Consider the following 27,692-nt stretch of genomic DNA (forward strand, 5'->3'; position numbering starts at 1 on the left):
AAAAATTAAATTTGTTGTAGTGATAGAAAGCTGCAATATTATTTTCGACTTTAAACCCCGTGAGGGGATACCAGCTTTACAATGATCGATGTTGTTTAAAACATCTCCAACAAGAAAGAGAAAACAAGGAAAATAATTAATTACCCAACATAATTATTACTCCCAAGCTGCTTGTTGAGGAACTTCTGTAAAACTTAATTTGCATAATCTTAATTATCACTTCCTGTGGTTCTCAAGCAATTCAACAAATTTGTCCACGTATCGGTGCTGGAGTTCCATATTCCCAATTACGGTGGTCATTTCCTTGGCTTTGTCCCTGATTATCTGGCCCTTTGCATCCTTCATTGCCAACCTCAAAGTTTGTGCCACTGAGTCCCTGGTAAATGCCCCATCTTCTTCATTCCTGGGAATTTCAACTCCTGCTTGTTTCTCTTCCAAGAATCTAGCAATTAATCCTTGTTCCACAATGAAAGGCAACATGATAAGTGCACGCCCAAGCCGCAATGCCTCCGTTACTGAACCCCAACCACAGTGAGTCACGATGCCCCCAACTGACTCGTGGCCTAATATCTTGGACTGAGGTGCCCAGCCCGTCCAAACAATCCCACGACCTTTGGTTCGCTCCTCGAACCCTGCCGGTAGCTTAATCGAATCCCCATTCCCATCAGCTGACAGGTTTCTTATAGCCCAAAAGAATGGCAGCCTCGATTGCTCTAGCCCCAGAGCCAACTCATTGAAGTTTTCTTGACTCAGTCGGACCTCACTTCCGAGTGCTACATATACCACTGACCCTTTCTCTTTCTTGTCCAGCCAATCAGAAATTGTATCCCAAGTGCTATCTTTTCTGTCTCTGTCTTCTTGTGGCGAGGGTGGCAATAAGCCCACAGGAGCCACAGGTATACGGAGAAGCTCTCCCAAGAGATTCAACCACTCAGCTTCGACTTCCATGCATGTTTTAACTGCCAGTACATCGGTGGCCGAGTACATTGTATTGAATCGAACGAAAAGGTCTGTATCACCAGAGTCATTCTTTCCAGCGTTCATATCAAACATTTTTTTTACCTGGAAGCGTCGATATGCTATTTTGGTTGGAAAAGGGATCCATTTGGGAGGGACAAGGAAGTCCTCGAGTTCTGTTCGTGTGCTGGGGTCGGGCTCGTTTGTTGTTTCCGACGACGTTGACAACGGCAACTTTGTTGGGGGGCCAGCGAAACACAAGGATGATGCGCTGGATACATAGAAGAAAGCTTGCAAGATGCCAAGTCTAGCTGCAATTGGAGGTAACCAGTAAGGGGAAAAGTCATGAATGATCCAATCAGGGCTCGAAGTTTCCAAAAACCTAGACAAAGGTTCTTGGAGACCATCGTGAGCCTTCATAAGATATGGCATTACGTACTGCTCTGGTAAGTCCATGGTCGACTCTGCATTTTCCGGCATGTTGTCAACATGGGGTAAGGGAAGCTTCACCAGGGTTATCAAAGGTGCAACATTTGGAGGGATCTTGGGGAGGCGTTCAATATTTCTAGGTGTTGATATGAACGAAATACGATGACCCTTTCGCCTGGCTATGAGCTTGGCGAGCTCCAAAGATGGGAGTAGGTGACCAAAGGCTAACCATGGGAACATGGCTATGTGAAGCTGCTTCTTGGGCTCAGCCATGGCGGCTTGCTACTTTTGAGGTGGTGGTATTCCGATATTACTTTTATCTTGGCCTGCAGTACTACTTTCGTCTATTGGATACACATATATATACACACACGCACATGCGAAGGCGTATGTTAACCACTCTAAAATAAATACAAAACTTACCTGCCGGCCTAAGGGTTTGGGAGATGGAGTCACATCTCACGTAGGTACGATGGAATTTAGGAAACGGCTAGAGTAAAGTCGTTTTTTCTGCCCATTGTAAGTAAGAGATCAATTTATTTTCGCTAATTAAACCTGCACGTAAGGGAGGGGGAAAAAAAAAAGTTACCATATTTAGCGGAATAGTTCAAAGAAAGAGGTAGGGATTAAAAAAAGAAAAATGATAAATACACAATATTTTTTACTAGGGGTGTAAAAAAAATCAAAAAATCGGTTGAATCAGATTGAACCGATTTGTAAGTAGTCCGGTACGTTACCGATTCTTAAAAATCAAAACCGACCCTAAATCGGTACGGTACCATTTTTCATATTTTGAAAACCAGATTAAACCAAACCGAACCAGTATATATTTTATAATTGTTTATATTATATTGTGTTAAATTGCTAATTAATATAACATGGAATTCTAACGTTATTATTCAAGTCTATTATTCTTATAACATAAAATTAATATCACATGTCATATAATATAAAATTAATCTTATAATTTTTTATATAACATAAAGTTTTAACCTTAAACATAAATATTAATATTAAGTTATTAATATAAACTTACTTTTGATATATATATAAAATGTATTTATACTATAATATAAATAGACTGATAATTTATTATATGTAAACATCATATTATTACTAACATGTAGGTAATCCATAAAACCAAAAAAATCTGGCCAGACAGGATCAAAACTGGAAAAACCAGAAGTTTAAGTTTTAATAATGAATCTGTCCGGTATCGATTCTTAAATTTTTAAAACCGGTGTATACCAGTTTGATTCTAAAAAATATACAAAATCAGACTGAATTGGACTAGTTACACTCCTATTTCTTACAATAATTTAGATAATTAAGTTTTAAAATGATGGATATATTATAAGAATAATTGTTTTTGAAGACCTTTACACCATATATCATTCATATGACATATATAATTTGATTTGAAAAATAAATTTTAAAATTTGAATCTTACATACCAAATTATAGCAATTCTTGTTAAAAAAAGAAAAAGAAAAAGAAAAAGAAAAAGAAAAAGGAAAACTAAGTGGATAAGGTTTACAAGAAAGTAATTTTTCTATTTCCCTGTATTGCGTACTGTATATTAATGCCGCACGGCCCATTGCTTTATTAGCGGATGCCCTAAGGCACCCGTTAACAAGCCATTATTAATTAAAATTCTTAATTTAATTATTTATTGTATTATAGCCATAGACATGTCCAAGAACTATCAAAATTCTTTATTTTTGTTCTTGTTGGACTGCAAGCCGTTTTAGATGCATTCACGCACATGATTGGGACCCTATAAAATATAAGAATAATGCTACTTTGTCCTCACATTTTGATTACTCATGTATTTAATTTTTTTTTAATTATTGATTAAAACATAAATGTCTTTAATTGTTGGGCACCTCAATACAGGCACAATTCAGATTTGATGAACTATTAACTATTATTTCACTTAAACCCACTTAGTATTAGGAAAGACACTAGTGGGCCGAATATTCTCCAGAGAGCTGGGCTGGGTCACGAGACCCAAGTGCCCATGGGCTCAAAAATCACAAGCCTGACCGAAGAAGGCTAAGATCGCGAGCTGCCGAATACACAAAGGTATAAAATTAAAAAATAGCTGTCATTAATAGAGATTTAGTGAGGAAATAGGCAATGAGGGGTGTCAATGATACTCGCCTACAATATTCGCCCGCTGGATTAATGTCTCCAATACATGGGCGGCTCTCTCGCATAAGAAGCATTAAAGTCTTAACAATTTGCATCCCAAGAAGGATCATAGGAAAACATGCCGAAAGGCAAGCTTAACTAAAGTAGAACACTCATCTCATATAAATAAAGATCGAGGTAGGTACTAAAAGAACTGACTTGACAAGAAATTCTTGAGAATCAACTACACATTCCAATATCGCTTACTTAGGCATCGAATGTATCCCTCACCACTCCAAGTCACCTTCATCCTATGGTTCAAGTTGCGAAGGACTCGCATTCCCTAGAGTATGAAACACATCCACAATAGCGCGTTCAATTTTTATTTTTATTTTTTTGAAAAATTGGACCTTGCAAACCCTTTTTATGAATGGTTGCAGCCAGACACAACTATATGTTTATAATTTTTGCGCAACTTTTTATTAAATTATTACTATTTTTTAAATTTATATCTATCAAGTTAAATAATATTCAATTAAATCCAGAAACCGTGTAAAAGCTGTAAAATAGTTATATTTCAATGTTTTGTTACTATCTTGGACTCCAAAATTGATAGCTTAGATGTAATAATTATTCTCGTCATTGAATGAGAGTATTACGTATACGTATTATTTGTATTGGTAAGAGCTTCCGAGGAGGAAATTAGAGGATGTTTAGATGTATCCAAAAACAATTCTAGACGGGTGATCTCAATATTCACAAAGCACGGACAACTTTTTGCTTATCTATGACACCACAAACGTAGTAAAGGGCAGTAAGTCCGGTATATATGTACTTAAAAGAATAATTAAGTGACAAAAAATGTCAAATATACTGAAGAAAAACTTTCAAAAAACTTATACTACAAAAAAAAAATGACATTTGGGACCGATTAGCTTCGACGAGAATGATCATTTCGGATAAAAACAAACTCATTTTAACAGGAAATAGCCAAAAACAAATAAACAATTTTCTTGTATTATTACTTTTTCACATGTCAGTTATTGATAAAATTTGAAATTCTAAATTTGAATTTACAAAAAAATAAAATTAACAAAATGAGAGTTATAAGTAAAATTATAAGTACATATAACACTACTCTTAAGTTAATTAATCAAAATTAATGTCATTAACAGCTCTCAAAGTTTTGATTTTAATGAGTTTTCCGGCCATCATCACTTGTGTCTTGGCAGGATATAGTTTCACACACCTTTTAAGACCGTTTTACATTTTACTTTAATATTTTCTTGTCACATCGTTGTGTTTCACATTCTTTTAATGGAAATTAATCTTTTTATTAATACACCTAATACAATTATATTATATTATATAAAATATTAATATTTTGATTTTTTTGGTAAATATAACGGGTCCTACCTAAATAAGTAGTGTGTTGCACTATATGCTTGTAAATGATATAATTACTTTAATATATATTATTTTGACTTTAATGTTTTGAATTGGTAATGTGTTTTCATCCTAACTCAAGTAGAAGTAAAGCAACAAGAAATATGAGTTTTTGCCATGAGTTTTATTTCCAACACTAGTGGTGGGAAATAGCAACCTTGTGCCACAACACAAGCGCCGAAATAATATTATGCAATTACTACTAGATTTTGAGCGTGGAGTGAAACACGGCGGAGAAAAACATGTATTACGACAAGAAAACAGTTGTGATAAAAGGATTTTGAAAAAATAAATTATTTATTATATTTTGTGTTGAAATTTAAAAAAATTATAATAATGAGTTGAGATGAATAAAAATGAGTTTGTTTTCGAAACGAAGCCTTAATTTCTCATCACCGCTGTTTTCTTGTGCTTTCTATTTTCAAACAAGAACCACTCAATTGTTCGCCGTCCTTCGAGGCCCAGTCATTGTCGCTAGGTGCCACCACGTTCAACCTCACCAGACTGCCAATTAACTCCAATACCAAGTAAGGTAAATCTCTTTCAAATCTCTGCCTATTGGTCATACTGTCTTCTGAAATCTCTCTCTCTCCCTCTCCCTGTTGGTATATCTTTGGCCTATTGGAGTACTAGAGACAATGGACAGAAGGATTTGAGATAGATGAGAGAACAGGGACCTGTTGAGCAATGACCAGAATGCTAAAAGGTGCGGCCATTTTCCGCAACCCCCTAAAATGACTAATATGTTAGTTTAAAATAGGATCTTTCCGAATCAAAACCATAGGAGAAGACCCAAGGCCCCCTCTCTCCTCCAAGATCTAAAACAGACGATGTTGCCACCATCGTCACCAAACAAGACCTCACATATCATGTAGCTACTCGCAAATAGAGCATGTATAGAAAACAATACTTATGACTACAAACAGAGAGATCTGAGAGGTGGTGGTGCTTTATATATATATATATATAGAGAGAGAGAGAGAGAGAGAGATTTTGTGGAGGATTTTTCTCCACAAATTTTGATTATGCTGAGTTTTTGTGAATTCTTTGTGCTAAATCCAGTTCTTTTTTTTTTTTCATTATTTTCCTGCGAGCTTAAATATTAAATTAAACTGAATAAATCAAAAATTATGCCAACTCTCGTAATTCCCTCTTTACACTATCTTATCCCTCTGCCACTCCTTTTATCGTAGATCACTTTCTACTCATTATTCTTAAACAACATATCACACTTAATTTTTTATTTATTTTATTTTATTTACTTTTATTTTATCATTTATTTTATTTATATAAATAAAAAAAGTTGCAATATTCATATTGGCGATCGATCGAGACTATATTTATAGATAGCTCCAATATTATTTTCGACTTTAAATCCCGTGAGGGGATACGAGCTAGGCTTGACAATGATCGATGTTGTTTAAAATATGATCTCCAACAACAACAAGAAAAACAAGGAAAATAATTAACCCAACATAATTATTAATTACTCCAGTCCAAGCTGCAGCTTGTTGAGGATCACTAACTTCTGAAAACGTAATTTGCATAATCCTAATTATCACTTTCCTTGGTAATCTTCCTGTGATTCTCAAGCAATTCAACAAATCTGTCCACGTATCCGTGCTGGAGTTCCATATTCCCAATTGTGGTGGTCATTTCCTTGGCTTTGTCCCTGAATATCTGGCCCTTTGCATCCTTCATTGCCAACCTCAAAGTTTGTGCCACTGAGTCCCTGGTAAATGACCCATCTTCTTCTTTCCTGGGAATTTCAACTCCTATCTGCTTCTCTTCCAAGAGCTTAGCGTTTAATCCTTGGTCCAAAATGAATGGCAACATGATAAGTGCGCGTCCAAGCTGCAATGCTTCTATTACTGAACTCCAACCACAGTGAGTCACGATGCCCCCAACTGACTCGTGGCCTAATATCTTGGACTGAGGTGCCCAGCCCGACCAAACAATCCCACGACCTTTGGTTCGCTCCTCGAACCCTGCCGGAAGCTCAATCGAATCTCCATTCCCATCAGCTGACAGGTTTCTTATAGCCCAAAAGAATGGCAGCCTCGATTGCTCTAGCCCCAGAGCCAACTCATTGAAGTTTTCTTGACTCGGTCGGACCTCACTTCCGAGTGCTACATATACCACTGACCCTTTCTCTTTCTTGTCCAGCCAATCAGAAATTGTATCCCAAGTGCTATCTTTGCTGTCATTGTCTTCTTGTGGCGAGGGTGGCAATAAGCCCACAGGAGCCACAGGTATATGGTGAAGCTCTCCCATGAGATTCAACCACTCAGCTTCGACTTCCTTGCATGTTCTGACAGCCAGTACATCGGTGGCCGAGGACATTGTCATGAAACGAAAGACAAGGTCTGTAGCACCAGATTCATTCCTTCCAGCGTAAATATCAAACATTTTTTTTACCTCGTAGCGTCGAAATGCTATTTTGGTTGGAAAGGGGACCCATTGGGGGGGGACAAGGAAATGCTCGAGTTCTGTTCGTGTGCTGGGGTCGGGTTCGTTTGTTGTCTCCGACGACGTTGACAACGGCAACTTTGGTGGGGGGCCAGCGAAACACAGGGATGATGCGTTGAAAATAGAGAAGAAAGCCTGCGAGATGCCAAGTCTAGCTGCAATTGGTGGTAACCAGTATTGGGAAAAGTCATGAATGATCCAATCAGGGCTCGTAGTTTCCAAAAACCTAGACAAAGGTTCTTGGAGACCATCGTGAGCCTTCATAAGATATGGCATTACGTGCTCCGGTACGTCCATGGTCGACTCTGCATTTTCCGGCATGTTGTCAACATGGGGTAAGGGAAGCTTAACCAGGGTTATCAAAGGTGCAACATTTGGAGGGATCTTGGGGAGGTGTTCAATATTTCTAGGTGTTGATATGAACGAAATACGATGACCCTTTCGCCGGGCTATGAGCTTGGCGAGCTCCAAAAATGGGAGTAGGTGACCAAAGGCTAACCATGGGATCATGGCTATGTGAAGCTGCCTCTTGGGCTCGGCCATGGCGGCTTGCTACTTTTGAGGTGGTGGTATTCCGATATTACTTTTATCTTGGCCTGCAGGACTACTTTCGTCTCTTGGATATATATATACACACACAAGGGCGTACCTTAACCACTCTAAAATAAATACAGAACTTACCCGCTCTAAGGGTTATTTGGGAGATGGGATCTCAATTCTTAATTCTTTATTAATTAAAATTCTTAATTTTATTATTTATTGTGTTAGAGCCATAGATATGTACAACAACTGTAAAAATTTTTTATTTTTCTTCTCGTTGGACCGCAACATTCACGCGCATTGGGATCCTAAAAAAATATAAATCACTTTAATTGCTGACCACATAGATACTGGCACGATTCGAATTCATATTCTGATAACAATTAACTATTAGAAAAATGATAATTGTATTGAGTGCGTAACAGGGTAAGCGTTGCATAATTACTATGTAATTATTTTAAAAAAACAAATAAATACGAGATTATGTGAAAAGAATAATTTTTTAATAATAGATTATATTTTTTTTTAAAGTGACTGCATGATAGTTGCACTTTTCACGACTGTATCTAACATTACTCTTGTTTAACTTTTAGATAATCACTTAATATTTAAAATCTATTTAGGATAAACATCATATTCTCTATAATAATAAAATATTATTATTTTTTATTATTTATATTTCTTTAATTAATTTTATTTTTTAATTATTTTTTTATTTTATTTTTATAATCTTCAATAACCTCCAACAATCATATTCATTTTCATTTTCACAATCTAACAATCTATAATATAATAATTTCATATTTACATATTTGTGCATTATCTCATATGTAAATAAAAATCTCATATATACAATTCATAAAAATGTCATATTTATAATATAATAATCTCAAAATATAACTAAATAACATATGAGAAAATCACATATGTGAAAAGAGTATAATAAAAAAATTATAGAAATATAATAAAAAAAGATATTTAGACTTTCTACAGTACTTTTCAAATATGAAAATAATGATAGAATTACTGCAGCTCATATTTTAGATAAAATCAGTTTGACAAATTCAATATGGGCCAAATGTGTATGATATTAGCTAAATTTAAAGATAAAAAGAGATTTGGCTAAACTAATGTCAATGCTCGTATTAGGAAAGACACTGGTGGGCCTAATATTCTCCAAAGAGAGCTGGGCTCGAAAATCAGTTTGACTAATTCAAGTGCTCATGGGCTCGAAAATCACAAGTTGGCCTGATCGAAGAAGGTTAAGATTGTGAACTGCTGAATAAGCAATGGTATAGAATTAAAATAAAAAAATAGCTGTCATTAATAGAGACTTAATGAGAATACAGGCAATGAGGGGTGTCAATGACCCCTAATGTAATACTCGCCTACAATATTTGTCTGCTGGATTAATGTCTCCAATACATGGGTGGCTCTGTTGCATAAGAAACGTTAAAGACTTAACAATATGCATTGCTGGAAGAATCATAGGGAATCACGCCATTCCAGTATCGCTTACTTAGGCATTGAAGGTGTCTCTCACTATCCTAAGTCACTTTTACCCTCTGGTTGCAGGTTACTAAAGACGTTCCCTGGAGTATGAAATACGTCAACAATAAACACATTCGATTTTTTTTTTTTGTTTGAAAAGTTGACCTTGCAAACCCTTTTTATGAATGTTTGCAGCGAGACACAACTATTTTTTAAATTGATGTCTATCAAATTAAATAATATTCAATTATATCCAAAAACCTTGTAAAAGATGTAACATAGTTATATTTCAATGTTTTGTTACCATCTTGGACTGCAACAACTCTCTTGCCAAGAGTTTCACCAAATCTAGAAATTGATGGCTCAGATGTAATAATTATTCTAGTCATAGAATGAGAGTAATATTACAATATATCGGTATTATTAATTTGTATTGGTCAGAGCTTACGAGGAGGAAATTAAAGGATGTTTAGATGTATCCAAAAACAATTCTAGACGGGTGATCACAAACGTAGTAAACGGCAGTAAGTCCGCTTGCACGTACAATAACTAAAAATAATCAAGTGAATTACTCAAAATTAATGTCATTAACCACTCTCAAAGTTTTGATCGTAAATTGTAATGAGTTTTCCGGCCATCGACCACTTGTGTCTTGGCTGGATATGGTTTGATACACCTTTTAAGACCATTTAATTTACATTTTTGGCTCTGTTTTGATTCGGAAAGGATTTCATCTATCTTATTACATCATTATAACTTTTATAAAATCTCACATGAATTATAATAAACAATTCAATTTTTTCAAATTTCAACTCAAATTTTTTAAATTTTAAAACAATAATAATATTAAAAAATAATTTTCTAACAATATTTTTTTTAACTTCATATTTCATTTAGATCTATTTGATCTAATCTCTGAATCCAAACTAGCCTATTTAATATTTTCTTGTCACTTCCTTGTGTTTCAAATTCTTTTAATAGAAATTAATCTTTTTATTAATTAATACACCAAATACATTACGACACGAAAATCTATTATATTATATTATATAAAAATATTAATATTTTTATTTGTTTGGTAAATATAACGGGTCCTACCTAAATAAGTAGTGTGTTGCACTATATGCTTGTAAATGATATAATTACTTTAATATATATTCTTTTGACTTTAATGTTTTGAATTGGTAATGTCTTTTCATCCTAACTCAAGTACAAGTAAAGCAACAAGAAATATGGATTTTTGCCATGAGTTTTATTTCTAACACTACTGGTGGGAAATGGCAGCCTTGAGCCACACAACACAGGTGTAACGTCTCGTTCTCGGAGGTCTGGAGAGTTAATTCTTACTATCTAAAATCAACTTAAATAACACAATTATAAAATCCAGAAAATTTCATAAAAATTAATCCATTTAATAAATCCAAATATCTAAGTTCCTTTATACAGACAATAAAAAAAATCTCAATAGCATAAATTAAAAACTCTCCAAAGCTCGAAATTATCCTTAATTCATCAAATCAAAATACCCGAAAAATAAAATTAGTTTACTAACTACGACTCTCAAATAAGCATTTGTACCTTCAGGCACTTATTCCACTTCGATCATCACACCTTGCAAAAACTTCCTACTCTTGTTCTTCAGCTGAACCATCAAAATTATCTGAAAAATATATGGAGATAAGGGGTGAGTTATCAACAACTCAGTAAGCAGATGACATATACTAGTGTGTAAACATGAGCATTTACAGAAATCAGAATGCAGAACAAAACATTTTTATTTTCAGAGTGCGGAAGCAAAACATGTTATCAAAATATCAGAGTGAAGATTTAGAAATAATTTCATTCAAAAATATCCTTTTTGGCATAGCATAAATGATCATCATCATCATCAGAACATCATATCAAAACAGAAACCATGTATAACCCCCCGTGGTAGGGTTGTGTAATCTGTGGATAGCCAAGCAGAACATAAATCACTCTGTCACCAAGGTGTACACTCAAAACAGAGACCACTACTATAACCCGTGGCAGGGCCGTATCCACTATTATAACCAGTGGTTGGGCCGTATCCACTATTATTACCCGTGGTTGGGCCGTATCCACTATTATAACCCGTGGCAGGGCCGTACTAAACAGAACGGAAACATAATCAAATTCAGAATCAAAGAGTCATGCCAAAGGTTTTCAGATATCATATCTTATCCAAACAGAGTACTAAACAAAATCATATTATCTTCGTAATCAAAACAGATCCAAAGCATATTTACAATGTTTATGCACAAATTTTTATATTCGCTCTCTTTTTCAAAGTTCAGAAACAGAATGTCAAAAATAAGCTCATGTCTACACCAGTCATAAAAGAAAATACTTTCTTCTTAAATAGAATCTCATGAGTAGTGCAAAATAAATAACTGAAGTCGCCTCAGATTTCTTTTCGTAACAATACATGCACATTTTCCAAAAAGGACCTCAGTTCATTTTATTTCAATGCAAAGTCTAGCATAGGAACCCTACTTACCTGAACTTCTTAGTTTTTTTGGAATTTTCCTCAAAAATGTCGAACAATAATTAATCGTCACCTATAAAATAATCACATACTTCTCGTAAATTTTCAATTAATCTCATATTTCGATATTCAATCCTAGGCTTCTAAAATAGCCTATTAAATTCCTCAAAACCTAAAATTAAAAAAAAAATCACTTTCTAAAATCGTCACTGTTGATTTAATAACAATGATTAAAACATTTAAAAGTTTGATCTATTTATTATTGAAAACAAACTATAAAGTTTAATACTAGATAATATAATTATCCCAAAATATTTTAAAAAAAACATAACTATTTTTAAATAGACTAAATCATATCTAAAGTGTAAAAATAACATTACTCCAATATTATTTACTCTTAAAATAAATCTCTACCTAATACATGTTAAAAATATACTTAAGTGATTTTCTGTAATCATAAATATATAAGAGTGTACTAATACGTAAATAAAAAAAAATTAAAAGCACCTTAATAAAACATTTAGTAAAAGGGCACTCATGTAATTTCCTTCATTTCTTTGAAAACCAACCATGACCTACGTAAACAGATGCCATGACCTACGTAAACAGATATCTTGCATGGTAGGGGCTTACACACGGAGGAATCACGCGGCAGCAGCGAGGGGCTAGAGGCTTAGCAATGTAGCGGCGGTGATCTCGGCGGAGAACTGGAAGTGAGAGAGAGTGAGAGATAGAAACACAGTGAAGGTGTGAGTGAGGGACGGAGAGACTATGGCGTTCGGAAGGGGAGAGAACTCACCGAGGGACAGCGAGAAGGCGTGCGACTGGTTGGGAGTTACGTGCGGTGGTTTCCGTCATGTAACGTGGCTGAAAAACCGAGTGGCACAGGGAGAGGGAGAGGCTGGCAGAGGAGCTCAGTGGAATGGACTGCTCTGTTTTTCAGACCCAAAACAGAGGAGTTTCAGATCACTCCGTAGATGGTTATTCTCGACACTCTGGTGGTGGTGCAGCGGTGTACGGCGGAGAAGCTGGACTACCAGTGATGGTCAAGTGGAGGTGACGCACGGCGAGGTGGAGTTGCGATCGTGGAGATGCAATGTATGCACGGTTTTGTTGATATTTGTATGGTGGGCAGCGTGAAATCTGGTCAGTGCACGGTGAAGATGGGTTGGTTGATCAGAGGCTTACGAGGGGGGTGCATTGGTGGCGGCAGTATGGACGACGGAGGGCTGGCTTATGTGGGGTGACTATCGGTATGGAGTTGCATGAGGCCGAAGGGATGGAGGCTGGGCTTGCGATTCTAAGGTGGTGCGGCGGCTAGCGTTTGGGTGGTTTTTATAGCATAGAAAAACATATGCATCTATATATATGTGAGGTGAAACCCTAGAGAGACGAGAGAGACGTGTGTGTGCATGGAGCTTCTGTGCGTGCGGAAACTAAGTCGTGCGTGTATATGCATGCCGTGAACGAATCAAACACTTACGGGTGAAAAAGAAATATAGACGGAAAGAAAGAAAAAATAAATAAATAAAACATGCGGAAAAAAATATTTTACGTGTGAAGAAAATAAAACAAAATAAAATGAACAAAATAAATAAATAACAAAATCAATAAATAAAAAAAATAAGTTTGATTGGGTCCGGGTGTTACAACAGGTGCTGAAATTAGGGGTGATTTTGGTCTAGTCCAATCAGTCCCCAGGGGGTTTTGTGGACTGGACCAGACCTATTCGATTCAGGGTTTTTCCACTCTGGGCCGGACTGAGTACTACATAGGATTGGACCAGACCGGACCAAAAGACTGGTCCCTTTTGGTCCAGGTCCACTCGGTCTGGACCCTGCCCAAAGTGGGCCACTCAGCCCAATCCAAATCTAGTTTATTTTTTGGCCCAATTTTAATTATTTTCGGCCCACTTCACAGTTTGTACATTTTTAAGCTAAAAAATACTAAAAAAATCGCTCTTAAAAAAAATTGATAAAAGAAAAATAATCGATATAAAAAAGAAGTAGAAAAAAAAAAGATAATACAGTTTACAAGAGTAGATTCCAAGAGTCCAAATAAAAGAAAAAAGAAGTTACAAAACCAAAAAAAAAAAAAGTTATTACAAATTACAATCTAAAACACTCTCTCTAGGATACTGCAGTGTCCACATATTGACACTAATATTAAAGACACTAATATTAAATAAGATGAGTTAACAACTTAACATAACTAACAACTAAGAAGAACATAATTATAGGATGATCCAAGCAAACTCAAAATGCCAAAAGACAAATCCCTTAGCAGCCTATCTGCAAAAACCAAGCCAAGTCAGATTCAATGAGTATAAAAAAATTAAATCTATACGTTGTTTAATTGATCAAATTATATTGGAAACCATCGACTCTTCTTTCTTTCTAATAACCATGCATGATCATTGATAAATGTAAAGTTTCTCTTTCTCCTTTGGGGTGGATGCGTGAAGATCATACCTATAATTGGGTTTACAATTACATATGTTAATTAGTACTGCTGATGATGATCTTACTATATATGATTGTCAGACAACAATATAAATAATGATGATTCAATACATATGATTAGAGTTTTAAAACCGGGGATAAAGGTAATCATAATGTATTAAAAAATCGACAATATCAGAAATCATAACCAACAATCTTCTCATATCTTTAGTCTTTAATTAACATTGGGTGTAGGGCCAGTAGACATTGAATTTGATGCCTCCATAGAATTAGCAAAGTCCCTAACAAGTTCTATCCATAAACATTTAAAACAAAACAAGTTAAATAAAGTTACATAACATAGATGATAAAACAAACTAATCCACAAAATATATCAAAAAAAATTTATTACATACCCACATCCAACTGCATCTCAAATTCCTCCACTTCATCCATTAAAGTCCTAAGGCTTATTGGAGTAAAAGAAGAACAAAGCCAATTTTGTGCGCATATGAGACCCTCAACCATCATCGGATTTAAACTATTTCTGAAAGGGTTAAGTATACGACTCGCACTACTAAATTTACATTTAGAGGCTACAGTAGATACCGGAATTGCAAGTACATTGCGTGCAACCTTTGAAAGTACGCGATATCTAACTAAATTCACCTTCCACCAATTTAGAAGGTTAAAACTATCATCTTGACCCTCACATCTTTCAGCTAGATATCGATCAACCTTTGATTTGCTTTCCAAATTGTCTTCTGATTGTAACTGTTGCTTAAATTAGGCCATTAACTATGCCTTTCTAGATGCAAACTTATCAACTGAAGGACTTACATCTTCATGTGGGGAACTTGAGCGCTAAGAAGAACTCGCTTCTTCATTTTCCATGTATGCCTCATACATGCGGATAAATGCATTTTTCACCTTCCAACTCGAATCAATTGTTTTTGTATGATCATGTGCATACATTTTTTCCAACCTAAACTCAAGATATCGCATCTTGTAGGGAGAATGAAGAAGAATCCCAACATACAACAACATATTCTAATTATCCAAGTTCTCCCAATACTTTTCAAACTTTCTCCATATTTTTGGCCATTAATCCTACCATGGGGCTTCCTTCTTCACACTCCATATTAATGGCGTCTTTAATAGTAACCAACTCCGAAAAGAAAAACATTACAAGTTACATATTCATCCCCGAGAAGTGTAAAGTTGTATCATGAAATAATTGAAGAAACTTCACAACAATTTTATCTTCTCCCAATAAGATGCATTGGGAAACTCTATTCATAAGAACCACTAGGGAAAAAGGAAAGTCTGCAGCAACAGACCAGTTAGTCTCAACATTATCATTTTCCGATCTTTATCCATTGAAGAACAACCAAAGCAAATTATTGTGACTCGTAAAGGAATGCTGGATCCTTTGGAGGTTCACTTGTTTAACTTTCCCAACATAGTTATTAAAGGAAGTGAGCCACAGCTTCCTTTCCAGGCATGCTTGAAGATTGAGAAGTTTGGTGACTTGATTTTGAAGGCTACAGAGCCACAAATGGTTCTTTTCAACATTTATGTTGATTGGTTGAAAAGTGTTTCATCATACACTGCATTCTTCCAACTCATTATGATCTTGCGTGCACTTCATGTGAATAATGAGAAGGCAAAGATGTTACTAAAGCCCGACATAACATTCCTTACCAAGCCTCCCCACAAATGGTCTTCTCTCAATGATGATGCAAGGTACACTTCTCTTGCAAAAGTAACTGAGTGTGGGAAGGTGGGTAGAGTAGAGAATCTGTTTGAGGAAATGCTTGAGAAAGGGTTAAGAACTGACAAGGTCATCTTATCAATCTTACTTGGGTTATCTGTTTGGACAATTGTCGGTAGCTTTGTAAAATGGGACACAACAGATGATAATGTTGAGAAGGGGTACATGGACCCAATGACATTCTCGACACTGATTACAATGTATTGTGACTGGAACACTGATGAGGTGCTGGAAGTTAATGAATTCTCTATATTTCATTGTTCAAGTTTGAGACCAAATGGAGAAGCCAAAGGAGAGGTAGAAGACTCTGCAAATGAGAAGGTAAGTGAAGATGAAGTAGACAAGCTTGGAAAGTCTGCTCTGGATAAATTGGAGAAAGCTAGTGAGGATTCATTCTTTGGTCAAGGTTGGAAGGGTCTTGATAATTATGTGGAAAACTTACCATAAGAACATAAATTTGTCGTGGATGGGAAGCTAAAACAGGTCCAACAATTTTTCAGTTTGAGTACTGAAAGGGATGGAAGTGAGTCAAATGAAAAGGGTTGCTACTGAAGAAGTACTTACGAAAGTCCTTGTAGATGTTGATAAGCTTAAAAGTTATATTAGCTTACTTACAAAAGTGTAAGAATATCTCATTAATTTTGAGAAGATAACTGATGTGTCATCTGCTGCACAACCTAATACAACCTTTTATGGGCAAGGTGGGTCTTTAAAGTCAAATTGTCCTCTCTATCAATATCCACATTTTCAAGCATGGGAAATTGGATACCACATAAGTCAAGCATTGTCAGACATGGTAATAATGTTGTCCCACCAGCTTTGGGACACCTTGGTAGCTTATCAACAAATAATGTTAGGAAGGAATGGACCTCGAGTTATGTTCTCCTCGGCTCCACTAGCTGCCTCTTTTAGAAGGGATTGGAAATTTGATCATAGAATTGTATCACAGCTCTTAACCTTGAGGACAAGGTTTTTTAAAGGAGGAAAAATTGTTATGAACCCAACTGAGATGGCGTCGTTCCTAGAGATCTGCATGGTGCCTTTTAGTAATTAGGGGATTGGCCAGTCGTTTATGGGCTTATTTTATTTAGCTATCGTTTTTCTAGTAACTATATAAAACACAACGTTTGGATGTTATAATCAAATGTGCACTTTGGTGCTTGTTATCTTGCTAGTGCATGGGCATGTTAGTTTATCAATTACAAGACTTGGTTACAAAGAAATGCCAACATAGTGCAAAAGGGGGGAGAGGGAGAGGCATCTGGAAAATATTCTGAATGTTTGTTGTTTTCTTTTAGGAGGAATTAGGGACCTTGAATACCTCAAGGTGTAGCCATTATCATCATCTTCCTTGTTCTTGATTTTCTTTTATTGTATATTTTACTGTTCTTTTCACGGGGTTCATTACAATGAGAGAATAGGGACCTGTTGAGCAATGACTGGAATGCTAAAAGGTGCAGCCATTTTCCGCAACCCCTTAAAATGACTAATATGTTAGTTTTAAAAATGAGCTTTGCAAATCAAAACCGTAGGAGAAGACCCAAGGCCCCCTTCCTCCTACAAGATCTGAAACAGACGTTGAGGCCACCATTGTCACCAAACAAGAACTCACATATTGGGTAGTTACTCGTAAACAAAGCATGTATAGAAAATAATACTTGTGAATATAAACAGAGAGATATGAGAGGTCGTGATGCTTTATAGCGAGAGAGAGAGAGAGAGAGAGAGAGAGAGAGAGAGATTTTGCAGAGGATTTTTCTCCACAAATTTTGATTTTGCTGGGTTTTTGTGAGTTCTTTGTGCTAAATCCAGTTTTATTTTATTTTTGTTCACTACTTTTCTGTGAGCTTAAATATTAAATTAAACTGAATAAACAAAAAATTATGCCAACTCTCGTAATTCCCTCTTTACACTATCTTATCCCTCTACCCCCTCCTTTTATCGTAGAGCACTTTCTACTCATCATCCCTACACCACATATCACACTTAATTTTTTCTTAATTTTATTTTATTTTATTTTTATTTTGTTCTTATTTTTATATCAAAGACATTTCATTCAATCAAAACCATTACATATGTTTATCAGTCCATACAGCTTGTGAAATAAAGTTTGGAAAGGAATTCCACCAAATTTAAATATCCTATACATTCCAAGCATGTTTTGCAAGTCTATGTGCAGCTTCATTCCCTAGGCGTCTTGTGTGTTGTACTATGTAGAGATGGATCTTCTTCATCAAATCTTTTATTTCTTGTATCAGGTTACCCAATTGTGATAAAGATTCTCCAACAGCTTGCAATTCTTTCACCATTAACAAAGAGTCACTCTCCAAGATAAGCTCATGTAGGCCCAAAGGAACACACAGTTGCAACCTTCTAAAAATTGTTAAAAGTTCAATCTATGTAGGATCATTGACTTCATTTTCTGTTGGCCCACCCTTACCCTGTGTTGATTATGAAAAACAACCTCATCTACATTCAGTTTCATCACCCCTGGAGGAGGAGGCACCCAGTAGCACTTCAGTTGATTCCTTTGCTTTAGTTTTCCTTGAGCTTCATTACGTTCCTTTTGTAAAGATAGGGCATGTTCCACCACTTGCTTAGGTTTTAGGTCTTTCTCCTCATGAATTCTCTCATTTCTTCTATACCACACCACCTAGGCAATGAGAAATAACTTTTACAGATCCTCTTTACTGCCTTTGTTCATGACTTGCCTTGCTAAATCAACAAATTCTTCTTTAGTTTCAGATGGTGGCAAAAAAGTTAACTGCTTTTTCCAACACACCCTTATTGATGGGCAATAATAAAGAGCTTGTCCAACATCCTCTACTTCCTCACTGTATAATTGAAAACATTCCTCCAAAAGTAGTTTCCTTTTTTTTAAATTATGCAGAGTTGGCAGTCCATTTTTGCAAGCTTTCCATGCAAAAACTTTCACCTTGTTTGATAGCTGTAACTTCTATAGTCTCTTCTAGATACACTTCTAGATTTTTGCATTAGAGCTCTCTCCTTCTTGTTTTGTTTTTCCAATTCAATGAAACAATTTGTATGCACTCTTCACACTGAATTGACCATTCCTTTCATGTTCCCATATAAGTTTGTCCTCTCGATCTCTTAGAGCTATAATAATTTTCAAAACTTTAGCTGCAACTCTTGGTTGTAGAAGGTTTCTAACTTTCTCCAAGTCCCACCATTTAGTAGTTACATCAATGAGGCTTACCACTTTTTCCTCCTTTTGATTCCTCTGCTCATTCATACTTTGTGGAATGGTTTTATTTTCTGGTAGCCAATAATCTGTCCAAATATTAATCGATTTTCCATTCCCACCCTCCATCTGAAACCTTGTAGCAGTCTTTTCTTAGCCTCCCATATTCCTCTCCAGGCATAGGATGGCGAGATGCCTAACTTGGAATAAAAGAAACTACCTTGTGCAACAGTGTGGATTCCTCATCAGTATTCTGCATCACTGTTTAGCCAGAAACGTCGCACCTGGCGTCGGCAGAGGGCTCCCCAGTGGCATGTGAGAGCGAAGCACCGAACGTCCCAAGGAACTTCAACCCCCTAGGGAACTTCAACCAACGCGTGTGGGCTACTTGCTGCTCCCTTTGGAGCCGCATTCGCTGGTCTTGAAGATCGACTGCTGGGCAACACCATGGAGGGGCGCGTGCTGTCCTATGGTCAGCGAAAGGACCCAGATATGCGATTCTCTCTTATTTGGCCTGAAAAAACACAAAATACAAAACAAAACACTATACAGAGGAGGAGGAATGGGGAAGGGAGCCGAAACTCCCAGCCCCTCTAGCCGAATTTGTGGAGAAATTTTAGAGAGAAGGGAGAGTGTTTTGGTCTAGAGAGAGAAGGGTCAAGGTTATTCTAGTTAAAACAGCATTGGGTGAGAATAAAGGCAAGTCCATATAGAAATGAGTAATGTTGTTGGACTCGAAATGAAGGAATGAAATGGGATAATCATTCTACTTCAATTATGATTTTGAAATACAATAAATGTGGTCGTACATTGGGGGTCACACACGTCCTTGTATTTCTACAATACCTTTAATATAATAGCCATCATTTCTCAAGTGTGCCCCTGTTTAATTTACTTGTAAAAAAACAGTGAGATATACTTCCTCAAAAGGAGTCAATCATTTTGCATATCTTCGAGACTATGCTTTAAAAAAGATATTCAGGTGCACAAATTATAACTTCTCGATGCCATTACTTTATGCAGAGTGAACCTGTTGGCACATCTCATTAACAAAATCATACAACACCAAAATATTCAACGAAAGGATTGAAATTTTGTTTAAGTTCAGCTACCTAACCTACATACACTTGCTCTGGATCTGCAAGTAAATATAATGTTCTACACTAAAATCATATGGCTCTGGCATCAAACTAAAAAAAAAGGCCAATAGAAGTAGGTAAACTCGCACGATGACAATTAGGAAAGTAAGAGACAAAAGTAGACCAATCAATGCAACTATGGGGGAAGAACAAAGCCATGACCCTTTATCTGATACATCAAAGAAACCATGTTCTATAATTCCACATCATCTGAATACATCACAAGTAGTCCAGTCAAAGACTAAACTCACATGCATTTCCAAGGTTCTCAAGGACTGTCACCAAAACATACACAAAACCCAACACATTGAACAACCCCTTAAAGCAAAACCCCATCCTGACAAATACCCAAACTATAAAAGACATTGAGCTGAAAGGATCCGTCCACACTAACCTTTGTACAACTAACCAAATGGTTAGATACTTTAGAATTATGATAACAAATGACACCATCTGGCCAATGCATAGGAAAATTGAACATTTGCCCCCACAAACAACCATATATAATTTCAAACATATAACCATGAAGCACCTGCAATGCTTCATGGCCCAACTGGAATAGGGTTCGAGACGATACCTACTGATGTAAACATGCATGCATGCTTCACATTTGGCATGTCATGATTTAAATCCTAGATAAGTCAAGAAATTTTAGTTCCGGTCTCAAGTTTACACGACAACAAATTAGCATTTTTCCCACGAGTAATTTTGTCGCAATTAGTCTATATTTTTGTCCAAAATAATTTTTTTCCCACCATTTCAAGTTGTAGCTGACTCTTCAGAAATGCGTGGCAACTTATAGTACTTAAAGCTATGAGCGAAATATATGTCAGAAATACTCTTTTTTCTAGCGATTCTTTTCCTTGCAAAAAGTATGTCAACTTTGGTTAACTGGGGTTAGAAATACTTATCTGTCGCGGTTGAAATTGTGGGAAATATGCATTTGTGACCAAAAAAATATTTCCGGCAGTTATGTTTGCCGGAAATAGTATTTTATGAAATAAAAAAAAATACTAGTAGAACAGTATCAAAACCTTATACCTAAAATACAAAAAATGTGAATAATATATTACCAATACACTAACGTCAGTAATAATATGCAAAATTTTTCTGATGATTTTAATTGGTTGAAAAAAGTCTTTAATTTTCATAAATTAAAACTCATGACAAATAAAATTTGGTCCAATATAATTATTTGCGGTGAGAATTTTCTAACAACATGAATTTGGTGGCAAAATATAATTATTTGCTACTAAATAGTATTTGCAGGAGCTATAAATTTTTTGTCACCAACCAGTTCCTTCACGAATGAATGCATATGTTATCGCAAAAAAATATTACCTGAAAACTTTTTTATGATGAGCTTAATTTTGTGGGAAAAAGTCTTTAATTTTCACAGATTGTAACTCGTGACAAATAAAATAGTCTAATATAATTATTTACGGCGAGAATCTTCTGACGACGTGAATTTGGTGGTAAAACGTAATTATTTGTTACCAAATAGTATTCACGGGAAAAATTTCTGTCTCAAAAGCCACAATTTGTTGTAGTGTTATTAGTGGGAGTCAATTACCAGAATATGCCTTTGGATTGAATCTGCCTTTGAATTATGTTGAGCACATCACATGATTAGTGGAGATAAACTGCATGGCAAAAATAACTCGGTTAAATTAGTTCACAAAAATAATACATGTAACTAAGTAAACACACCTCGAGCCATCATATATACAATAAATATAATCTTTAAAAGTGTCCCAATGCTAATACTTGCATCCATTTCAGAAATTAATTTAGTTGAGCAATAGACTTTTCTTTTTGTTAATTAGTTATAAACATGTCTTTTGTGTTACACATGGACAACCATGTAAACATGTACGAAACGATCATATATACTAGTAGAAATGAAATTTGAATTTGGACAGCATTATTGCATTCATAAGTACTATATGCTACCTATGTCTATATATATATATATATAGATCATGACTTGAACCATATATAGTTTGCATTTGTTCAATAATATGTGGTATTATTAGTGATGGTGGAACACTTAGAACTAGAGAGCTTATAACTTGGATCACTACTAATTTAAAAAAATATATATGTGTGTATATATATATATATATATAATATCTTTCAGCTAGTTATAAGTAACTTGTAGCATCGATCTAGAACTAGAACATCTTTCAGCTATCTATATATATGATTGTTCATGAAAATGTTATGGCTAACTTGTGACCCCCCCCCTCTCTCTCTCTCTCTCTCTCTCTCTCTCTCTAAGAAAAAATAGATTATATATAGTATGTTGAAAAAGTTTCAAAAGAATAAAACAAATTAATTCAATGGAAGCTAGGTAAGTTTTTTTTAGCGACAATGCCCTTACTTAAAGATGTTGCATTGATCTTATGCTATTATACTTTGGACATATAACAAGAAATCCTGGAGGAATCACAAAAACTATATTATGTCATAATTCACAATTAGATGACCAACTTAATTTCCTTCAAAGGTCGACTCGAAACAGAATCTCTCATCAGTTGCACACGGCCAATATTTCTCGTCAATGGACATTAATGGTATAACTTACACCAGTGCTAAACTAAAGCCATCCCCATAGTTATAGACATATATATATATATATATATATATAGCCTTTAATTTTGTTATAATATTCCAAGTACAAAAAGTGGTGATTCAACCCCATACCTATACATCATTTTTCTTTTCATTTTATTACTCCTACCTACCTTCACCCCTCTCTATCTTAATTACCTACTCACTTCTACAACATCACCCCCTACTACTATTACCATTATCAGCCTTCAAATTCATAACTTCCACGGCTCTCAAGCAAACTCAAGATGTTAAAACACATAGATTTTACACAAACTCATCAATTGCAACATCCATCCTATTATAGTTACACATATTTTACACAAACTCATTTACACAAAATTATACAGATTTTACACAAACTCGTCAGCACAAAATTACACAGATTTTACACAACCATATCATCACAACATTATACAGATTTTACACAATCATATCATCACAAAATCACAAAATTTTTACACAATCATATCACCACAAATTACATAGATTCACATTTTCTATTTTCCATTTTCACTACCAAATTTCATAGAAATAAACTCAGATATAGAGAAAAACAGTGTCTAAAACAGACAGAAGACGAAAGGAGAAGAGAGAGAGGCTTATCGTGTCTCCATAATTTTGAGAGAATGTGTACTGGACTGCGGCCTGTGGAGGTGGTTGGGGAAGGGTGGCTGACTGGGTGAGGTCGTGTGGGGGGGGGGGGGGGGGGGGGAGGCTCGTAGTTGCCAGGAGAAAGAGGTGAGGTCACGGCGAGGGGGAGAAGCTCGCAGTCGCAGGGAGAGAGAGGTGAGGTCACGGCGAGGGGGACAGTTAACTCGCAGTCACCGAGAGAGAGAGAGGGAGAGAGAGAACAGAGACGAGAGTATCGCGGGGTGAGGGAAGAAATGAATAAGGGGAAAACACAAGTTTTATTTTATTAGCTTTTGCGACGGGTTGTTATTGCCGCAAAAGCGGAACAAGTCGCTGCAAAAAAAAAAATAACCTAGGAAACTAAAAAGAATTCAGGTAAAGGACAATTTGCGGTGAGAAAAAGTCGCCACAAAAATCTAATAACGTCATCGCTAAAACTAATAACTCACGAGAAGTTAATATTTCGGATAAGACTATTTGTGGCGAGAAAATGTCACCACAAAAAACAATTTTTTCGCCGCAAAAATATTTTTCACAAAGTTTTACTTACCAACGTGATCTCTTGGTAAAAAGCTAGTTTTTTTTTTCTTCTTTTTTTTTCCTACGAACAGTTTCATGCCATGAGCAAATTATTTGCCACGAATTTATATCTTGGAAAAAAATTTGTGGGAAAAGATCATATTTGTTATAGTGATTTTGGCATTAGTTCAAAACATTGTGAGGGGATTTTGTTCCAAGGTGGTCCCAACTCTAATATCTTTCCCACATGGCTACACATGGGGTTGAAAACCGTAGAGGAAAGAAAGAGATTTTTCATTTTCTGGTATGTTGGAGTTAGCCTTGAACTTAATTCGAACATCAATGGAATATACAACCATTATCAAATACTCTCCGTTTCCTCTGTACTTAAATCAAATAAATTTGTGAAACTAGTACTGCTGGAACAACAAACATATAACTCTTATAAGGAAAATGATTAATTGTGTAGTTTTAGAAAGTGCAAGACCCTTGTATTTCATTTGAACAAAATTGTGAAATTTAAAACTCACAAAAAAAAAAAAAAAAATCAACTTTTAATTGGCATGTTTTTTTTTTTTTTCAATGGAGTGACTTATACGTCCCTTCCTCCTTTCTTGTAACTCGCAAGGACTGAGACACCGAATTGGTGGCGCTTTTGTTCTTGACAAACTTGCTGAAGGCAGCGGGGGTGGCGTAGGTTCCATGGCCACAAATCATTTGGCTTCCATTATCAATGGCCTATTCGCGTGCCTTGCTTCAAAAAGTCAGAACAGTCCTATAGCATATGTGATGGACACTAGTCTTGCAGCCTGCACATCCGTGCATATGGGCCCCTTGAGTCTACTGATAAAGCACCCCAGTTGGTGAGTGGAAGCCAGACCTCCAACTCGACTTAGAAGCTACTCAACTTGTAATTGGTATTCTCGAACTGTTCCATTTTGGCGCAGCTTGCTCAAAGTGCCGAAGTGATCTTCAAACAAGGTGGGTTCGTAACGAATACGGAGTCCCCTTTTTAGTGCCTTCCAGGATATGATTTCTTTGGTATCTTTAAATAATTGGTACCACATCTGCACCTCTCCCTCCAAGTGATACACGACTAACGGTAATTTTTCATCCTTGTTCGTTTGTTGATAGTCGAAAAACTGCTCCACTCGATAGATCCAACTGGTCAGATTGTCCAGGCCATTGTACCTCAGAAAGTCCAACTTGGCCAATTTGGGGCTTCCTTGGTCAAGAATCCACCTTTGTACTTGTCTCCTCAAATTTTTTCATTAGGTGCTTCATAATGCTCTCAACGTTAGCCATCTATTGTTCGTAACACTCAACTCGAGAGTTCGCCATGACCTGCTTAATTTGATGCCAAAATTTTACGAATTCTAGTGACGGAACGTGTGACTGGCAAGTCGATTGGGAAAGACGCCGGATTGTGTTTGCGTGCTTTTCCTATGTTGAGAAATTGTAAGAGTAAAACGTGGGTTTTTAGGATGAACTCGCCTCTACAAACAATAATTTGCAAATAATTCACTGATGGCTTTATTGATAGCAAAGATTACATACTTATAGTCAACTTGTTTCATACAACGAAACATGTAAAATAAATGATGAAATAAAAGCTAATTTATTGTCCGAAATAAGGCAAGTCTGCCTCTTCACCCAATTATTCTCTAGCCAAAAATACCCATAGTACTTGCCAGAGACGTTCCTTCCAAATAAGTTCTTTCCAAGTTGGCCGTTAGACTTCCGTATCTCATCACTTTCTAACCCTTGGTAATGATGTGCCTGTTGTTCTCAAACAATTCAACAAACTTGTCGACGTATCGGTGCTGCAGTTCCTTATTCCCAAATATGGTGGTCATTTCCTTGGCTTTGTCCCTGTATATCTGACCCTTTGCATTCTTCATTGCCAACCTCAAAGTTTGTGTCACTGAGTCCCTCGTAAATGACCCATCTTCCCCTTTCCTGGGAATCTCAATTCCTGCCTGCCTCTCTTCCAAGAACCTAGAAACTAATCCTTGATCCCCATTGAAAGGCAGCATGATAAGTACACGTCCAAACTGAAATGCCTCTGTTACTGAACTCCAACCACAGTGAGTCACGAAACCCCCAACTGACTCGTGGCCTAATATCTTGAACTGAGGTGCCCAACCCTTCCAAACAATCCCACGACCTTTGGTTCGCTCCTCGAACCCTTCCGGTAGCTCAATCGATTCCCCACCTGCTGACTTTCTTAAAGCCCAAAAGAATGGCAGCCTTGATTGCTCTAGCCCCAGAGCCAACTCATTGAAGTCTTCTTGACTCGGTCGGATTTCACTTCCGAGTGCTACATAAACCACTGACCCTTTCTCTTGCTTGTCTAGCCACTCAGCAATTGCATCCCAAGTGCTATCTTTATTGTCGTTGCCTTCTTGTGGCGAGGGTGACAATAAGCCGACGGGAACTACGGGTATATGGAGAAGCTCTCCGAAGAGATTCAACCACTCGGCTTCGACTTCGATGCATGTTTTAATAGCCACGACTTCGGTGCCTAAGTACACTGTCATGGCACGAAACAAGTCCGAAACACCAAAGGTATTAACTTCAGTGATTTTGAAGAGCTTTTCGCCTCATAAGGCCGATAAACTATTCCGGATGGAAAAGGGATCCATTTGGGAGGGACAATGAAATGCTCGACTTCTGTTCGTGTGCTGGGGTCTGGCTCGTCTGTTGTTTCTGACGACACCGACAACGGGAACTTTGGTGGGCCAAAGAAACATAAGGTTGATGCGTTGAAAACACTGAAGAAAGCCCGCGAGATGCCAAGTCTAGCTGCAATTGGTGGTAACCAGTATGGGGCAAAATCATGAATGATCCAATCAGGGTTCGAAGTTTCTAAAAAGTTAGACAAGGGTTCTTGAAGACCATCATGAGCTATCTTAAGGTATGGAATTATGTGGTGTGGTACGTCCATGGTGGCCTCTGCATTCTCAGGCAGGTTCTCAACATGGGGTAAGGGAAGCTTCACCAAAGTTATCAAAGGCGCAACATTTGGAGGGATCTTGGGGAGGCGATCAATGTTTCTAGGCGTGGATATGAAGGAAATACGATGACCCTTTCGTCGGGCTATGAGCTTGCCGAGCTCTAAAGATGGGATTATGTGACCAAAGGCTAACCATGGGAACATGGCTATGTGAAGCTGCTTCTTAGGTTCAGCCATGGCGGCTACTTTCAGAGGATCGTGTTCCAAGATTACTTTTATCTTTGCCTTCACTTTCGTCTCTTGGATATTTATATTATTTCCAAGTCAATTGTGGTGTTGAAATCATAGTAATTTTCCTTGCTTGTAAAAGAGCATGTACGATTTGAGCTTTTGGTTTAGATTTGGAGAAATGTTTTACTGATTTCATAAATATAAATTATTTGG

General features: G+C 36.5%; 3 protein-coding genes and 1 pseudogene across 3 annotated transcripts in view; all 4 read right to left on the reverse strand.

Annotated features, from left to right (window-relative positions):
* Window positions 1–27,692, reverse strand: part of LOC121262139 (putative UDP-rhamnose:rhamnosyltransferase 1) — an 86,070-nt gene that overhangs the window by 37,544 nt on the left and 20,834 nt on the right. The window lies entirely within an intron of this gene.
* LOC121263872 (putative UDP-rhamnose:rhamnosyltransferase 1) lies at window positions 21–1,722 on the reverse strand. The gene has a single exon (XM_041166956.1). It carries the CDS (start codon window positions 1,657–1,659, stop codon window positions 217–219), a length of 1,443 nt encoding a protein of 480 aa, XP_041022890.1. The 5' UTR covers window positions 1,660–1,722; the 3' UTR covers window positions 21–216.
* Window positions 161–27,655, reverse strand: LOC121263874 (annotated as a pseudogene).
* On the reverse strand, window positions 6,281–8,052 carry LOC121263871 (putative UDP-rhamnose:rhamnosyltransferase 1). Its single transcript, XM_041166955.1, has one exon. The coding sequence runs from the start codon at window positions 7,975–7,977 to the stop codon at window positions 6,517–6,519; it is 1,461 nt and encodes a 486-aa protein (XP_041022889.1). The 5' UTR covers window positions 7,978–8,052; the 3' UTR covers window positions 6,281–6,516.

The sequence above is a fragment of the Juglans microcarpa x Juglans regia genome, chromosome 4S, assembly GCF_004785595.1.
Source record: "Juglans microcarpa x Juglans regia isolate MS1-56 chromosome 4S, Jm3101_v1.0, whole genome shotgun sequence".
NCBI classification, from domain to species: domain Eukaryota; kingdom Viridiplantae; phylum Streptophyta; class Magnoliopsida; order Fagales; family Juglandaceae; genus Juglans; species Juglans microcarpa x Juglans regia.

Coding starts and splice junctions, on each gene's coding strand:
- LOC121263871 (XM_041166955.1), bottom strand. CDS start 7,977: ATGGCCGAGCCCAAGAGGCAGCTTCACATAGCCATGATCCCATGGTTA.
- LOC121263872 (XM_041166956.1), bottom strand. CDS start 1,659: ATGGCTGAGCCCAAGAAGCAGCTTCACATAGCCATGTTCCCATGGTTA.